This window comes from Podarcis melisellensis, assembly GCF_964234715.1.
Source record: "Podarcis melisellensis genome assembly, chromosome: 2".
NCBI lineage: Eukaryota > Metazoa > Chordata > Lepidosauria > Squamata > Lacertidae > Podarcis > Podarcis melisellensis.
Genome location: NC_138529.1, coordinates 58932189 through 58946760, shown reverse-complemented (window position 1 = coordinate 58946760; position 14572 = coordinate 58932189). Strand labels below are relative to the sequence as shown.

At 40.2% G+C, this 14572-nt stretch overlaps 1 protein-coding gene across 6 annotated transcripts in view; it reads left to right on the top strand.

Moving 5' to 3' along the window:
- The window catches only part of KLHL3 (kelch like family member 3), a 48945-nt gene extending 38768 nt beyond the window's left edge, over positions 1-10177 (top strand). For 5 of the 6 annotated variants that reach the window (XM_081893580.1, XM_081893582.1, XM_081893581.1 and 2 more), the window contains 5 exons: positions 236-376; positions 1885-2013; positions 2544-2684; positions 2905-3048; positions 4111-10177. In XM_081893580.1, the coding sequence (XP_081749706.1) occupies positions 236-376; positions 1885-2013; positions 2544-2684; positions 2905-3048; positions 4111-4139 (584 nt within the window). In that variant the 3' untranslated portion in view covers positions 4140-10177. The remainder of the gene's footprint in view (positions 1-235; positions 377-1884; positions 2014-2543; positions 2685-2904; positions 3049-4110) is intronic. The other variant, XM_081893579.1, reaches the window with a different exon arrangement.
- The last annotated feature ends 4395 nt before the right edge of the window (positions 10178-14572 follow it).

Here is a 14572-nt window from a genome sequence, read left to right as displayed (position 1 = left end):
GGTATTTTGAGATACAGATTCTCAGTGCAAAATTATTAGTATTGGGTTTAGTGTCCAGTTCCTGATCCTGAAGTAGTCTCAACCTGCATCCTTTCCCCTTTTTGTCTTGGAAAGATTAAGACAAGAGTATTGCCTGGAAAAATTAAGTCAGGATGGTAACTGTGACAAAGGAGGGATTATACTCTGCTAAATTAAGGATGTAGAAAACTTGCCTTAATATTATTTTCAAAAATAGGTCTTGCATCTGTGGAAGCATATAACTATAAGACCAATGAGTGGTTTTTTGTGGCACCTATGAACACAAGAAGAAGCAGCGTTGGAGTTGGGGTCGTGGAAGGTAAAGACAGCAAACTGCTGAATTGGCCGCAGCAGCACAGTTAAGTGTGATAGCCTAGAAGCAAGCACTTTTTTAAAGACAAAAAATTAAGGCAGTTAACATTGTCGGACTACACTGCGTGTTCCAAAAATCACTCTCCCATCTTGAATGGGAACAGGCTGAGTACAGTAGTGATTGAGACAAGCTTAGTTGTTAAGTTGTGGGGTGTACCCCCCTCTCTACTGCGTTGGGAAGTTTATCTTAGTGTTTTGCCATCTGGCCTGGCAGGTATCAAGGCACTGGGAGGAGGGACAAAACCTAGTCTGTCTAGTCTGCACTGATGCTGAGTATACCTCACCCACAAAATCACTGAATTCTGTAAGTTTCAGCAATGTCAATCTCACAGTTCTGCTTAGGTCCTAAACCAGGAGCCAGGAATATTTTTCAGCCCAATGCCAAGCACCACATTCTTATGGACTATCTTATGGGGGGGCTGTATGCTACGGGTAGGTTGGGCAATAGATGTGACCCTTACCTTTCCAGATTTTTCTTCTTACACCCCCATATCTCTCCATCCAGGCAAGCAAGAGGCATTGTCACAGTTTAAGGAAAAATTCCACCTTGACAAATGCATTTTAAGTGGGTGCAGAGTAGGGCTAGCAGCAGATGTGACCTAGGAAGAGTCCTGAGTCATTGAGTCCCTGGACCCCAGATTCCCCCCTCCTGTCTTACACTGGTTTTCCATGTGCCACTTGATATGATCTGCCAACCAGAGTGGCTGTGGAATCCCAGATGGGTGGGGTATAAATAATAAAACTATTATTATTCACAAAACAAAAATTAATGAACTGAGTGAGAGCTACTTAGTTACACTCAGTGTGAAGAGAACTGGAAGGACTATCAATGGCTTTTTCCATGGCTCTGTGTCTCCATCTTGTGGGAAGTAGATGTTTCACATCTTCTGAAGCGGGGAGATGTGCAAGGTGTGTCAGGAATTTGGGAATTTTTTCATACTCTGTAAGTTCTGACAATGATTTTAAACCTCCTTTTTTCTGTGCCCTCAGAGAAGTCATCCCAACTATCCTTATCCTAAGTATTTTCACTGCTAAATGGTTCTCTATATTTCACTGTGGAAGCTTGGTATGACGTTTTCCCTATTTCCAGAGGTTTTTTGCTAGATTTTTAAATATGGATGGCCGAAAAGGTCTTCTCCCCAAATGAAACTTTGGTAGAAAGAGCAGGGTTTTAAAGAGATTTGCACTGGATCAGGGAGAAGTACATTTTCACACGTTTTGTAACATGGCAAATAATGGAACAACCTTCTGCAGCGAACTATCCTTGAGAACATCTCACTTAGCAAGTGTTTGTTGATCTGAGCATTTGGTATACATGATGAAGGTCAACTGAAACATGTTATATGTACAGGTATTTATCAAGCTAGTAGGCGGCTATCACAAAAGGATTGTGTAATTGACATGGTACAAATGATCAGTGATGAAATGTTCTGAAGTGCTAATATTGCCAACTGCTCCTGTTGATGTTCAGTGCTGCATATTCATTTTTTCTAGGTAAACTCTATGCTGTTGGTGGTTACGATGGAGCATCACGCCAGTGCCTTAGTACTGTAGAACAGTATAATCCAGCTACAAATGAGTGGGCATATGTGTCGGATATGAGTACTCGCCGCAGTGGTGCAGGTATCTTACTGTGCTGTTTTTCCTCCTTGTGTAGTTGTCACAGCTAAATCTCTGAACAGTACCTAAGTTTGTTACGAGAGCTCTTGGAAATAGTACCATGTATGTTGCCCCTTTCCTGGCAATGTGTGATAAGACTAATGATACGGTATTGTCATACTGTTCTCAAATGCTAGGCCTGTAATCGTAGTATAAGGGCAGGCCTGTGCAGGATTGGGGGCAGGCCAGGTAGACTTGCTCCAGGCCTCGGAGGGCCAAGCTGGCTGTGGGGGCCCACCAGGGACCGGCTATTTTTCTGTTTGTGTTTATAACTTTATTCTAACAAGGCTTCTGCCCCGGGTCTTAGGCATTCTCTGCAAGGGCCTTTATAAGGGTATGAATTGTCCTTCTGCGAGGGATTCCAGTGTTTGGACATGTGAGGAAAACTCCTGCATTGAATATTTAGCTCACTTTTATGATGGAGTTGTTGAACAGCCGCTTAGGAGTAACTTATGCTCTGGAGCTCTCTGAGTTGCTGTCCTCTTGTTTTGCAGGTGTTGGTGTACTTAGTGGACAGCTGTATGCTACTGGGGGACATGATGGCCCTTTGGTGAGGAAAAGTGTGGAAGTATATGATCCTGGAACAAATACATGGAAACAAGTGGCAGATATGAATATGTGTAGAAGAAATGCAGGTATTTTTTTTGCACACTTATATATATTGCCCTTCAGGTATAAGCAACCTTTCAAAGAACTTTACAGTAATACTGAAACAACAACATCAGTTTTATAAGCTGTATCTTGCTGTTCCAGGTATTTAAAATTAAATCCCCATACTTTGTAAGACAGGAAGTCTTGAAGGTGTGTGTGTTTTATGCATGTAAACTTAAAATAACACATTTTTTTCCTCCATAGGTGTGTGTTCAGTGAACGGTCTTCTCTATGTAGTTGGAGGAGATGATGGCTCTTGCAATTTGGCATCTGTAGAATACTATAATCCTGTCACTGATAAATGGACATTATTACCAACAAACATGAGCACTGGAAGAAGTTATGCAGGTAAGCAGTACCTTGAACCAGGTGGAAGCAGAAGGATGGGCTGGATGAATCTGCATTTCTCAAATCTCTGTTGTGATTCTTGGCAGGGTTAGCAACACTTTTTCCTGGTAGAGAAATTTCACTCCTAAAAGGAACCTGGGCCTTCAACGTGCTACTGCTTGGCATGCAGAAATCCAGCAGATGGTATTTCCCCATTTCTGATGTTCATCTGGCAAAGATGCATCTGTTTAAATTCTACCTACTGTGTTGCCATTACAGGCAAGAGAGTCTCTGGTCAGAAAAGAGTCAGTACCCCAAGTGTATATTGAACTTTCTATAAGTCCCAGTGCAGGTAAAAGGTTACTCCAAAAATCATCTGTATGGTGCCCCAGCTACACCCCTATCTGGACAGGAACAGCCTAACTGCTGTTGTGTATGCTCTGGTATCCTCTAGGTTATATTATTGCAACATGTTATACATAGGACTGGCTCTGAAGTTGGTTTGGAAACTTTAACTAGCACAGGATTTGGCGACCAGGTTGCCCGCAGGGGCAAGACAGTTTCAGCATATTACACCAATTCTGGCCTGACTCCACTGGTTGCCAATTGGTTTCCAGGCCTAGTTTTGCTGAATTTGACCTTTAAAGCCTTAAATGGCACAGTAACAAAATACCTCAAGAACTGCCTCTCTCCATATGAACCTCCCAGACTCTAAGATCATCCTCTGAGGCCCTTCTTTGTGTGCCTCCTTCACAAGAGGTCTGGAGAGTGGCAACAAGAGAATGGGCCTTTTCATCAGTGGCTCCCCATTTGTGGAATGTTCTCCCCAGGGAGGCTCGCCTGGTGCCTTCATTATATACCTATAGGTGGCAGGTAAAAATGTTTCTCTTCAACTGAGCCTTGGGCTGATTGACATACAATGCCCTTTTAAATGTGCTGTGGGAGGGGGAATATTGGTTTCTTTTTCTTATTTTTACTATGTATTTTGTGGTTTTGTGTAATTTTATGTTGTGAACCACCCTGAGATCTGCGGATCAAGGGTGGTATATAAATTTAATGCATGTGTACTTTCTTCCCTTGAAGGTGTAGCTGTGATCCATAAACCATTGTGACACATGTTCAAGTGACTGCAAAGACAAGAAATAATGACCATCTTGCTTGGTGGGTTTTGGAAGATACTGAAATCTGACTCTTAACTGCCACACTAATATTGCACTCCTAGCATGACAAGTACGTGCTAAGACCATCAACCTCTGCTCAGCAATGGGCAGTGCAGCAACGTGAAAAGTCTTGCTGTGAACATGTTCCAGAAATGAGGTGTTGCTTGTTTTTCTTGGTGCAATCTGCTGTTTTATGTACAGCCAAGACTTGAGTTGGAACTGAATTTCTCAAGATCAAGGAAATGTATCTCTATGGCATGTAACCAGGAGAAAGGGTATTTTGGAATACTTCACTACTGAAGTAGCATATACACTATAATATGTTCTATTTACTTACCAAACCTTTTAGACAAATCTACTACTGAGACTGGAATTTTTGAAACAACCCTCAAAAGGAAACCAGACCTGAATAAATAAGACTGGGAGCTCTAGCTCATATGTTATGTTGCCCCCATCATATGTACATACACTAGTTGACTACTGTAAATGTGTTATTTAGGACACTGGATGTGTACATTGTATGAATTTTATCCTAGATGTAGAACTGCAATTTTCAAACCTATTTTGTATATGTGGTCGGATGAGCCAAGCAGAGTTTTTCTCTAGGGTAAAAGCATACGTGAACTACCCAAAGACTAGTAACCACACTAAAATGTAAGGTTCTAGAGGCGGGCTGGTGGTGGTGGGGAAGGTATTGCTATTTCAGAATTAATTCTGACCACAGTTGACATTGAAAGGGGTGGGGAGTCATAACATGGTGTCGCCTTGACTATTGCCAACAATTCAGAAAACCCAAACTGCACCTGCTTTTTAAAGGGCATCTGGGTACCATGGAAGAGTATTTTAAATTCATCAACTATGGTTGTCACCAGATTTCCAGGGTGGTGGTGGAATTCAGTAGTGGATTCCAGGGTTACAGCCAGATTTGGAGAGCTGCATCCAGCACAGTGACTTGTAGGATGATACTGTACATGGATGATATTGTCATGAGCAAAGGCTGAGAGTACCAGGGAAGCCCATCTGAGCAAATGGGACTTCTGAATAACAAACTGGGTGGTCAGCCTTCTATCCAGAATAATAATCTAGTAAATGCTAGCCAAGTTTAGATTAGAACTTCACCCATCCCTATATACCTCTTGCATTTGGCCAAATACCACAAGTTGCCCAAGATATAAAAACCTTTAAGTGTCTTAATGCTTCCATCATGTAGTTGGTTAAGGCTGCAGTGCTGTGCATAATCACCTTGGCGTAAGCTCTGTTGAACTCAGTGGAGCTTACTTTTGAGTAGACATGTATAGGATTGCACAGTAATTCTTCCAGCCATTTTTCCTAACTGCTGACCTTTCAAATATTCACTATGTTTTCCTTATTATAGCTGTGTACTGAAGTTACGCAAACTTGTAAGCATTTAGTCCAAAAGGGAGAGAGAAGTGATTTGGGGGAAATAAGGAAAGCTGGGTCTAGCTAATTGGCTCAACTCAAATCTAAAAACCTCCAAGCTTCTGTTATGTTCACTGTCATCATCCAACTGAGAATTATTTTGTTCCTAGAAAGTTTGTGTTCTTGTAACTTCCAGCTCTTCTGGGATGTGTAATGCTAAGGAAAGCAGCCACAAAAGATTAACAAGGAAGTATATCCTTCCTTTCTCTTCCAACCCCTTACTACATGCATTTTAAAGGTGGTGTGTGTGTGTGTGTGTGTGTGTGTGTTTCCCCAAGAGCACTTAACTTATTTCTTATGTAGATAGACAGCTTTTTTTATCACTTGCCAAATATCAAGAGTGAAGTAGAATATATAACTGAACTTGCTTTGAACAAGTGTTAATAAGGTATGATTCTATTATTTTTGACAAGGGCTTTCATCCCTTAATTGGATATAAAAACAAAACAATTTCCTTAAAAGAGTCTCAGTGCTACATCTCATGATACCTTTTGTACTCTGGCACAGATACTATAGTACAAAATACACCTGAAGAATGCACATACAGGGTGCATAATCGCTCTTCAAAACACAAGTGAGCCTGGTTGTTGCTTGCTCAACACTTGAGTATTTTAAAGAGGAACATGGCAGTTTCTACATGTGTTTCACCCTTTGTATTTCCGAGAATGCAGCCAGCAACCAATGAATTGCTTCCAGGGTTGGGGGTAGGAAATCTCTTTTCAGGACCTGTTTATGCATTATTCTTTCTGTGTGGAGGATATTAGTGTGCTACATATAGCCCCTGGTGTCTCTGTATGAGTTCAGGGCTGCAGCTCTAATGCTTTGCATTGTTTATACTTCTCTAGTGTGGAGAATCTCCATTTTGTTGCTTTGAATGTCTTGAGAGCACTGTGGAGATTCTCCACAGGATAGCAGCAGTCTTTAGGGCCCCACAGCCCTATATCTACTTACCTGGGATTAATCTCCATTGAATTCAGTGGAACGAACTTCTGAATAGACAAGTAAAGGATTGCATTGTTCAATCACAATAGCAGATGTGAATCACTCAATAGGCAGAAGATTATTCCGTCAACCTCCACATGAAGAAATGCAATGTGTAAACCACTTAAGGCCATTTAAATACTATGAAATCTTGCCCTCTCATACTGGTTGAAGAATCATTTAAACACTAAGAGTACACCCTTACCTCATTTGATGAATCAGTTGTCAGACACAGATGCACATGTACTGAACATGAATTGATTTTTCTGTTCCATTCACCACCAAAACTGTATGCCAGTCATATATATCCTTTGACAGGCAGTGAATTTTTGAGTTAACCTAATCTATGATTCATTCCGAAATGGCACCTATGTCCATATAACATCTGGAAAAATTACAAAAAAAACTATGGTGTACTGAGTGTTCATAAATAGTCAGGACCATAAATGGCCTTGCTCTCAGTCACTTACCCACTAGCAAATGGTATATGTCACTTCTGTGTGTAAACTTGCAGTTAGTGCAAGTCAAGTGACCTCATTTTTCAGCTATGCAATATTATTGCTACATAATAAACCAACTGCAATAGTCCCTTTAAAGCGCATTTGAAATATCTCGCATTGTGTGTGCATTTTTAATATTTGTACTCTGCCGATAATCTGAGCCAGATCCTTTCAAAGGTTGCCTTTTTATAGGGCTTGAAAATAATAGCTTTAGAGCTTGCAAATTTTAATGCAGCTATTTTTGTAAGATAATTCTGAAGAGTTCTTGGATCTCCTTTGATTTTGGTGGCATTATGATTAGTGTCTAATCCTTACACCATGGGCCCAGTTCTCATCAGCCATTTGTGTATGGTGTCTTGTATATTTTTGCTTGAAAAAGGGAAAATCCTTTGGCTTCTCCTGATTTTATGAAAAGGACACTTCTGGACTTCATGTTAATTAACAGTGTATTGTTTCTTCCATGATTAGTAACATCATAAATTGCTGGATTTCTAAGAAAACAATTGAATTTATTTTTTTGAACTTTGAGTTGTGATTCACTTTCTGTACTGTTGGGCTGGACAAACAGTGCACAAAGTATTTGTGTACTAATACTGCTGTATTTCTCTCTCTCTGTGTGTGTCTTGCTCATACCTGAACATAATGTTCTGAAACTAAATGTTAAAAGTCAGAATAATGGTAATAGGTTTGGTTGTCCTCTAACTCCTTTTACAGGTTTTCCTTCGGAGATACCCAAAATCCATAAATCTGTTTCTACAAATACTCTTTGATTAAATTGTTGGGCAATATTTTATCCAGAAGCTGGCTTATCAAGTTGTGATGAGATAAGAAGACGACCTTCCATAAGAGTTGTGTGTAGGCCCAAAACCTGGACGCATCCATGCTCTGCATGTGACGACAAATGCTTTGCAGACATCCTTTCCCAGAAACTCCAATCACAGAACTCCCACATGCACTTAAATTCTTAAAAAGTAATTTGGCATGACATCAAAGGGAAACTGCTAGTATGCCTGTGGTACCCCCCCCCCATCTTTCTCATTTAAATTGCTTTTGTAGCATATCTTCAACCTGTTTTTCAGTCTCAAAAATTAAAGGAGTTTTCCAGACAGTCAGCTTTTGGATATAGCAAAAAGCATTATCTTCAGGGGTATTCAGCACTGCACTGTTTCTACAAAAATCTGAAATGAAGCTATTTTTATTGCCCCAGTCTTTTAGCACTGTTTGAATTTTGTGTGCAAGTTTGCCCGAGTAATTCATTTCAACTGGATCCTATTTTATATTTAACTGTGACTGTGGCTAGCATTGCACAACTAAGCCACAAAAACTGAAGTTTTACTTTTTGCACTATTTGTACACCAATGACTTAAAATACTCTGTTTTAGGAAGCTTATCAACCGGGCAGCTATATTTGTCCAAAAGCTTATTAGCTCATTCTCCCTATTAACTCATAGGACAAATAGATAGAATAATACAGTGTAATTGAAGTTGATTCACATTTGACGCATCTGGAATGATACGAAATTTTGAATTTTCTTAAATGGCACTATTTAAATATAGCCATTCTGTTACATTGCCATGCCATTCATAGGTTTTATTTAATAGTAAAAGGGAATAGCTTGTCAACCCTATAAGAATGGTAGCTTTGCCAAAGTGTTCCATTGCTGAAAAATATAGTGGCTACATTTTATATGCAGTGTGAAACCATGGTTTGGTGTTATGTGTATGAGCAAGCTTAGCTTCAAGATATGTACATGTATTGCTCTCCTTGTTTGGCATAGTTTCTAAACTGACTTCCATAAACTGACTTCCCATTCTCAAGACACAGCTTGATCCCGGTTTATGGGCAAACTGTAGCCCTGCTCAGGTGTTATGCCTGAACAGGAAACGTCCATTCATGTAGGAGACACAAGGTCACATGCTGTCCTGGCCCTTCTTGCTCAGTCTTCAGACTTCCTGTGTTTATCAGGAAAGGTCTGAAAGGGGCTTTTACCAGCATTTCCTTGAGTACAAATAGAAGCCCCCTGTTGGTTCCTGATCGCACAGAGGTTTCTACTTCTGCTCAAGTCAGCAGTGGTAAAAGGGTTCAGATAAACAGGAAGATCAGTAACAGGGAGGGTGGAGAAGATGCACACAGGGACATTGGGGAGTGTGGGGCATGCACAGCCCTGTGTCTCCTACATGGATGATGATATCCTGTTCAGGGTTGAGCAAGATTTATGTTTGGAGCATATCCCAGTTTGCCATGTTTGGATACTATGACAACTGGAAGCCAGTAAGGGTGAAATCCCATTGGGTGATGCTTTTCTGACAGCTGGCTAGCCAGTGCTAGTAAGACTGGCTGGAGATCTTGTCCAAGGCACTTGGTTCTGGCAGGCTTGGTGTTCCAGCACTCCCTCTACATACTGGGGCTGACCATGCAAGGGGAAGAGGGACCCTGCAAGCCCCAGGGACGGTTTTGCTCATGCACACAATACCAAACTACGGTGGAATGAGCTCATTGTTTGATTAATATATTGTGGGCATAAGAATACAGTAAACCTTTTTTCATGAGATCCTAAATTATTTTATTTTCTTGTACAGTAGTGATAATGCTAAGAAGTTTAATTTGTAAATATATTGTATAAAATATGTTTTAAGGCTAACAGAAGATTGTAACAGCGTTCACCTTGAATGCACAGATTTTTTTAAAAAATAATAAAATAGACTGAGAAAATGTAGCTGTGATCCATATGCAAATTAATTCAACATGCTAATATTTCTTAGGTTTTACAGCCCACTCCTGTGCACGCTTACTCAAAAGCAAGTCCCACATTGTTCATTGGAACTTATTTGAAAGTAAGTGTATGTAGGATTGCAGCCTTAGTTAAGATCATACTGCACATTACATCCATTGGTTAGTTCCTTATAATTGCTGGTTACTGCCATGGGACCAACTGGTTTGTGATGCAATTCTGTTTCTTTTCGGAAGCAAAACCTAGAATTTAAACTCCACAAAAATGTTAACAACAAAAGGTCAAATCTGTTCTCAAGGACATTTAATTTTGGTGGAATAAAGTTGAGCAAATGAAATTGATCTTGTGTTTATTTTGATTCTGCCAATGTTTTGGAGTTACAGTGAATGGAAATGTAGGACCAAAATAATAGAACCATAGAATTATTAATGATTCATTGTCAATAATCCTAATTATTTTCTGAATGTGTACACCAAGAGGTCAAAACCTGCATGTATCTAAGCAGGCAATGGATAGTCACTTGAAAAAAATCCAGAGATTTTTGATGCACTTCTTAGCACATGGTATGGGCAAATCATTTTACTTGGAAAGAAAAATCTGTTGCTGTAGTTGACAATCGCAGGCCTGCTGTACCCCTCTTTGTTAAATTTGTGTCTCACTTTCCCATCAAATGGTGCTCAGATGGTGAACTGGATGTATGTGGTCACTAATATGAAGTATCACACAAGCTGTATAAAAGTGGTAGTTTGTCATGTAAATTAGTTACCAAGATGCATTTTTTTCTCAGTACTGTCCTATGGTTCCAATTTTAGTTAGCTAAAATGCTGGTGTGCATGAAGCTGTTGTGTACTCCACAGCACAACCCAGGTCTTTCTCCATCCTTAGGCAAAACACAGCTTTCTTTGTAGCTGGAAGACAGACTTGAGCAGATTTATGTAATTCCAGAGATGAGGAATTGGCCATTGTGTGTTTCTTTTTCTTAAAAGGATTTGCTGCCTCCTGAAATCTGAAAAGCCAACTTTCGTTGGCCCTGAACAGTATGATCAATGGTCAGGGATGATGGCATAGCAATATCATCCTTGCAGTCTAGTAACATCTGGAGGGCCAAAGGTCCCCCACCTCTGTAAGACAAATACCCAGGGTGGTGGATGGTATAAATCACCCAATACTTTGATCATTTGTGAGTTTATTTGTAAGCAATTCCTTCTGTGTTTAATGGGCTGACTTCCCAGTAAACCTGTTTTAGTTAGGGCTGCAGGCCAACTAAGCTGCAAGTGACTTTACTTAGGTTTCCCTAATGTGAAAATGCCACCACCTACAGTGCAATCCTGGGGATGTTTACTTGGATGTATCCCCACCCCATCCCTAATTCAGGAGAAGGCCCATTTTCGGAATGCTAAAGCATGGTGTACTGTTGCATCCTAATGCAGCCTCTTTCTCTTTCAGTGATGAAAATAGTTCTGTGTCCCACTAATCCTGGGACTGGCAGGGGAATGGACAATATGAGCTTTGCTGTCCCAATGATTTATTGTTGCTGGGTTAGGACTTAGCAGGATGGGTTTAGGATTCTGTCACAAAGGTGGGATTTTTTTAAGGGAATGTAGAGAATTACAAAAGACTGGTATTATTTTCCAGAAAACATTCTCTTCCATGTGGAGGAGGATCTGATTCTTTCCCATATGTTTTAGAGGCTACTGCTCCACTCCTTTAGCAACATCATTATGTCTGAAGGGGATGGAAGGGAAGTATCACACATTTTGAAAAAATTGCAATTCTTGTACTAAACTCTTCTATGCATCACTGATATTGAAATTCCCACAGGAACATTAGACCTAATATGCTGTAGGTTATAAACATAAAATTTTTGATGTCTACCACAAGGTCCCACATTCTATCAAGACATTTATAAGATGCAGATTTAATGGTTTTACCACTACTTAAACTCTGTCCTCTTCTCCTTGGTTGCTTTGTTTACCATCTAGCCTTGGAAACTTTGGATGCTATTTTGTGACATTTTGGTTGGCCTAATAAAGGTATTTTCCTAATACGGATTTTGGATTTTCCCGCTATCAGCCCACATGGCTACCTTTGATTTTGATTGACTTTCCTATCAATTATAGTACAGAGTGGCAGGTAAGTTGCTTGATATAATTTTTGTGCACATCTGAACAAATGAGGTGCTGCACAGTGCAGTTCCTAAAGTATTCTCCCTTGATTTCTCCCACGTGTCACTTCAGGTACTTTTTTACATCTGTGTATTTGTGTCTAATTAATTTTCTGGTTTTGAGGGCATGTAGCAATTAGAACCAACAGCTGATAAATGAATGCTCCAGAACCCTCAATTAGAAAGCAATCAGTCTAAAATTCCAAGGGTATAGCATCTCCAGTGAGAATCCTTTCATTTTCTTGTATATAAGTGGCAGTTGGAAAAAATGGGTGCTAAAATAATGATGAAAGCCTTTGGTCTTAGAAAGTGCTATCTAAAATCAGACACTGGAGGTCACTGTAGCCCAAAGAAGAATAATGTGTAGAGCAGCTGCTGTAACTAAAATTCTCTTTCTCAAAATACCTTTCTAATAGTTGCACAAATTTAAATCTTTCTCCTAATTGTGGGTTAGCATAATAATAGTGGTGTGCACTAGAATTATCATGTTCAAGTAGACAATTTTTTTTTTGCTATGTTTTCCCCAGTTGGTGTTAACGCCACATAGTTAACTTAAAGCATGAATTATGAGAAGCACTTAGTAGAGTTGCACAGATATATGTACAGTACCAGTTTATTACCTACAGTTCCCATAGGCTAAGTTGGGACCAAAGTCCATTTCATTCCTTGACGAGACTAAAGATGTTAAAAATAATGGATGCCTGCTATTGTCAGACTAAATCATCACCATAGCAGATGGTGCACTTCATTGTGGTTGCCCTATGCATTATGATAAAACTATTAATAGTAATATCAACACACATATAACCTTTGTAACCACCTTTCCTGTAAATCCTATAAAGAGTGGAGTTTATACCACAGTATACCATCAAGAGGAGACTGCCAGATGAGGCTAAAGGCCCACCCATTCCCAAATCCAGTTCTCACCAGAGGGAGACCAAAGTATGAAAAAATTAGGGCCCTTCCAGACAGTTGCGCTGTTGTGCAGGTGCCGGTATATACCCTTTGCACAACAAGAGCACACCTTGATAACCTGCCACAAAGAAAGTACAGTAGTTCATTATGAAGAACAACACCGGCTAAATGGAGCAAATGGCAACAAATCACCTGGACCTTCTGCAGTGAGAAAAGTGATGGAAAACTACAGGAATGATCTGGGTAACAACCACTTGATGGTAACATATAATAAAAATTGCGTGAAATCAAACCAGGAGACTACTGTATATTCTTTGTCTGGAAGTGACTTTAGGCTGCCTTCTGGTTTGAGGAATTTTGGTGCCTTCCATTTCTGGTAGCTGAATTCTTTCTGCACTGCAGCCTTTTACCTCATTGGAGTTGCTTGACATGTTTGTTTTTGCTAAAGGAAAGTAAACTGTCATTAGAGCAAATCCCCGGACAATCGGAGTATCCCTTGCCATTAAAAAAAGGTTGTTTTCTGCCTTGTGTCAGATTCCTTTTGAGCATTTGTCACCTCCTTGGGGACCCATTTCCAGCCAGGGAAACCTCAAATGTTCTTTGGGGTTACTTCTCTTTTAATATGGCTTGCATTTGATAGCTAATGTGACCTAGGAAGGCTTTCCATCCTGGCATTCAAAGCTAAGGACTGAGGACCGGCTGCAAGTGCTCTATCTACTCCTTTTGTTCTTCAACTCTGGGGCATTAAGAACTGACTTCCACATGCTTTTGTTCTATTCCCTCAGGCTGTTGGCCTCTTGGGTATTGGTCTCGACCCATTGCTCATCCATGAACAAGGGCAATTGCAGCAATAATTTGATAACATTTCATTGCAGTCTCAGTTTCCTGGAAATGTTTTCTGTTGCCAGGAGCAATATCATACCTCTGCATTGCCATTCTCTATTCCAAATACGCTACAGTGCATAATATTTGCTGACCGGCATTGAACACTCAACATAATGAAAAGCACCTTAGCAGTGAAAAGTGACTTCCTAAATGATTCTGTGTCGTTGAATGGGATTTTTAAAGAGTGATGGGCAAACTCAGTTTAAGAGCTGCTTCTTTCATCAGCATGGAGTCCTCCAGATGCTTTGGGCTATGTCTCTCATCAACCCCAGATGGCTTAGAGCAGTCTATCTGCTCTAAGCCATCTAATAAATGAGGAATTCCCATAAAATTTGGAACCAGCCATGACAGAGCTAGTTATCCCTCTGTTAGGAGCTGATTTTATACAAGCTCTTGACAGAAAATGGCTGCATTACAGAAGATGGGTGGGCCTTCTGCTTTTTAAAAAGCTTTGAAGCAACAGTATAGTTTTCCATCACTCTAATCATATTGCTATGGCCTTGGTGTTCCTAGGAGGCAGAGTTAGGGCTCATCCAAACTTAATTTTGTGCCACATTTCTAGGCACAGGCCCACACTTTAAAGCACCATGTCCAGTGCTTTTTTTCTAAAAAAATGTTTAGGGGTACTCTCATTTTCCTACTCATATTGAAATATTGCCCCTCAATAAGGCCAAACATGAGAGTCCCAAAATGTTTAGGAGTATGCATCCCCCTGCGTTCCCCCCAGAAAAAAAGCACTGACCATGTCTGAGTGCTCCCCCTGCCCCA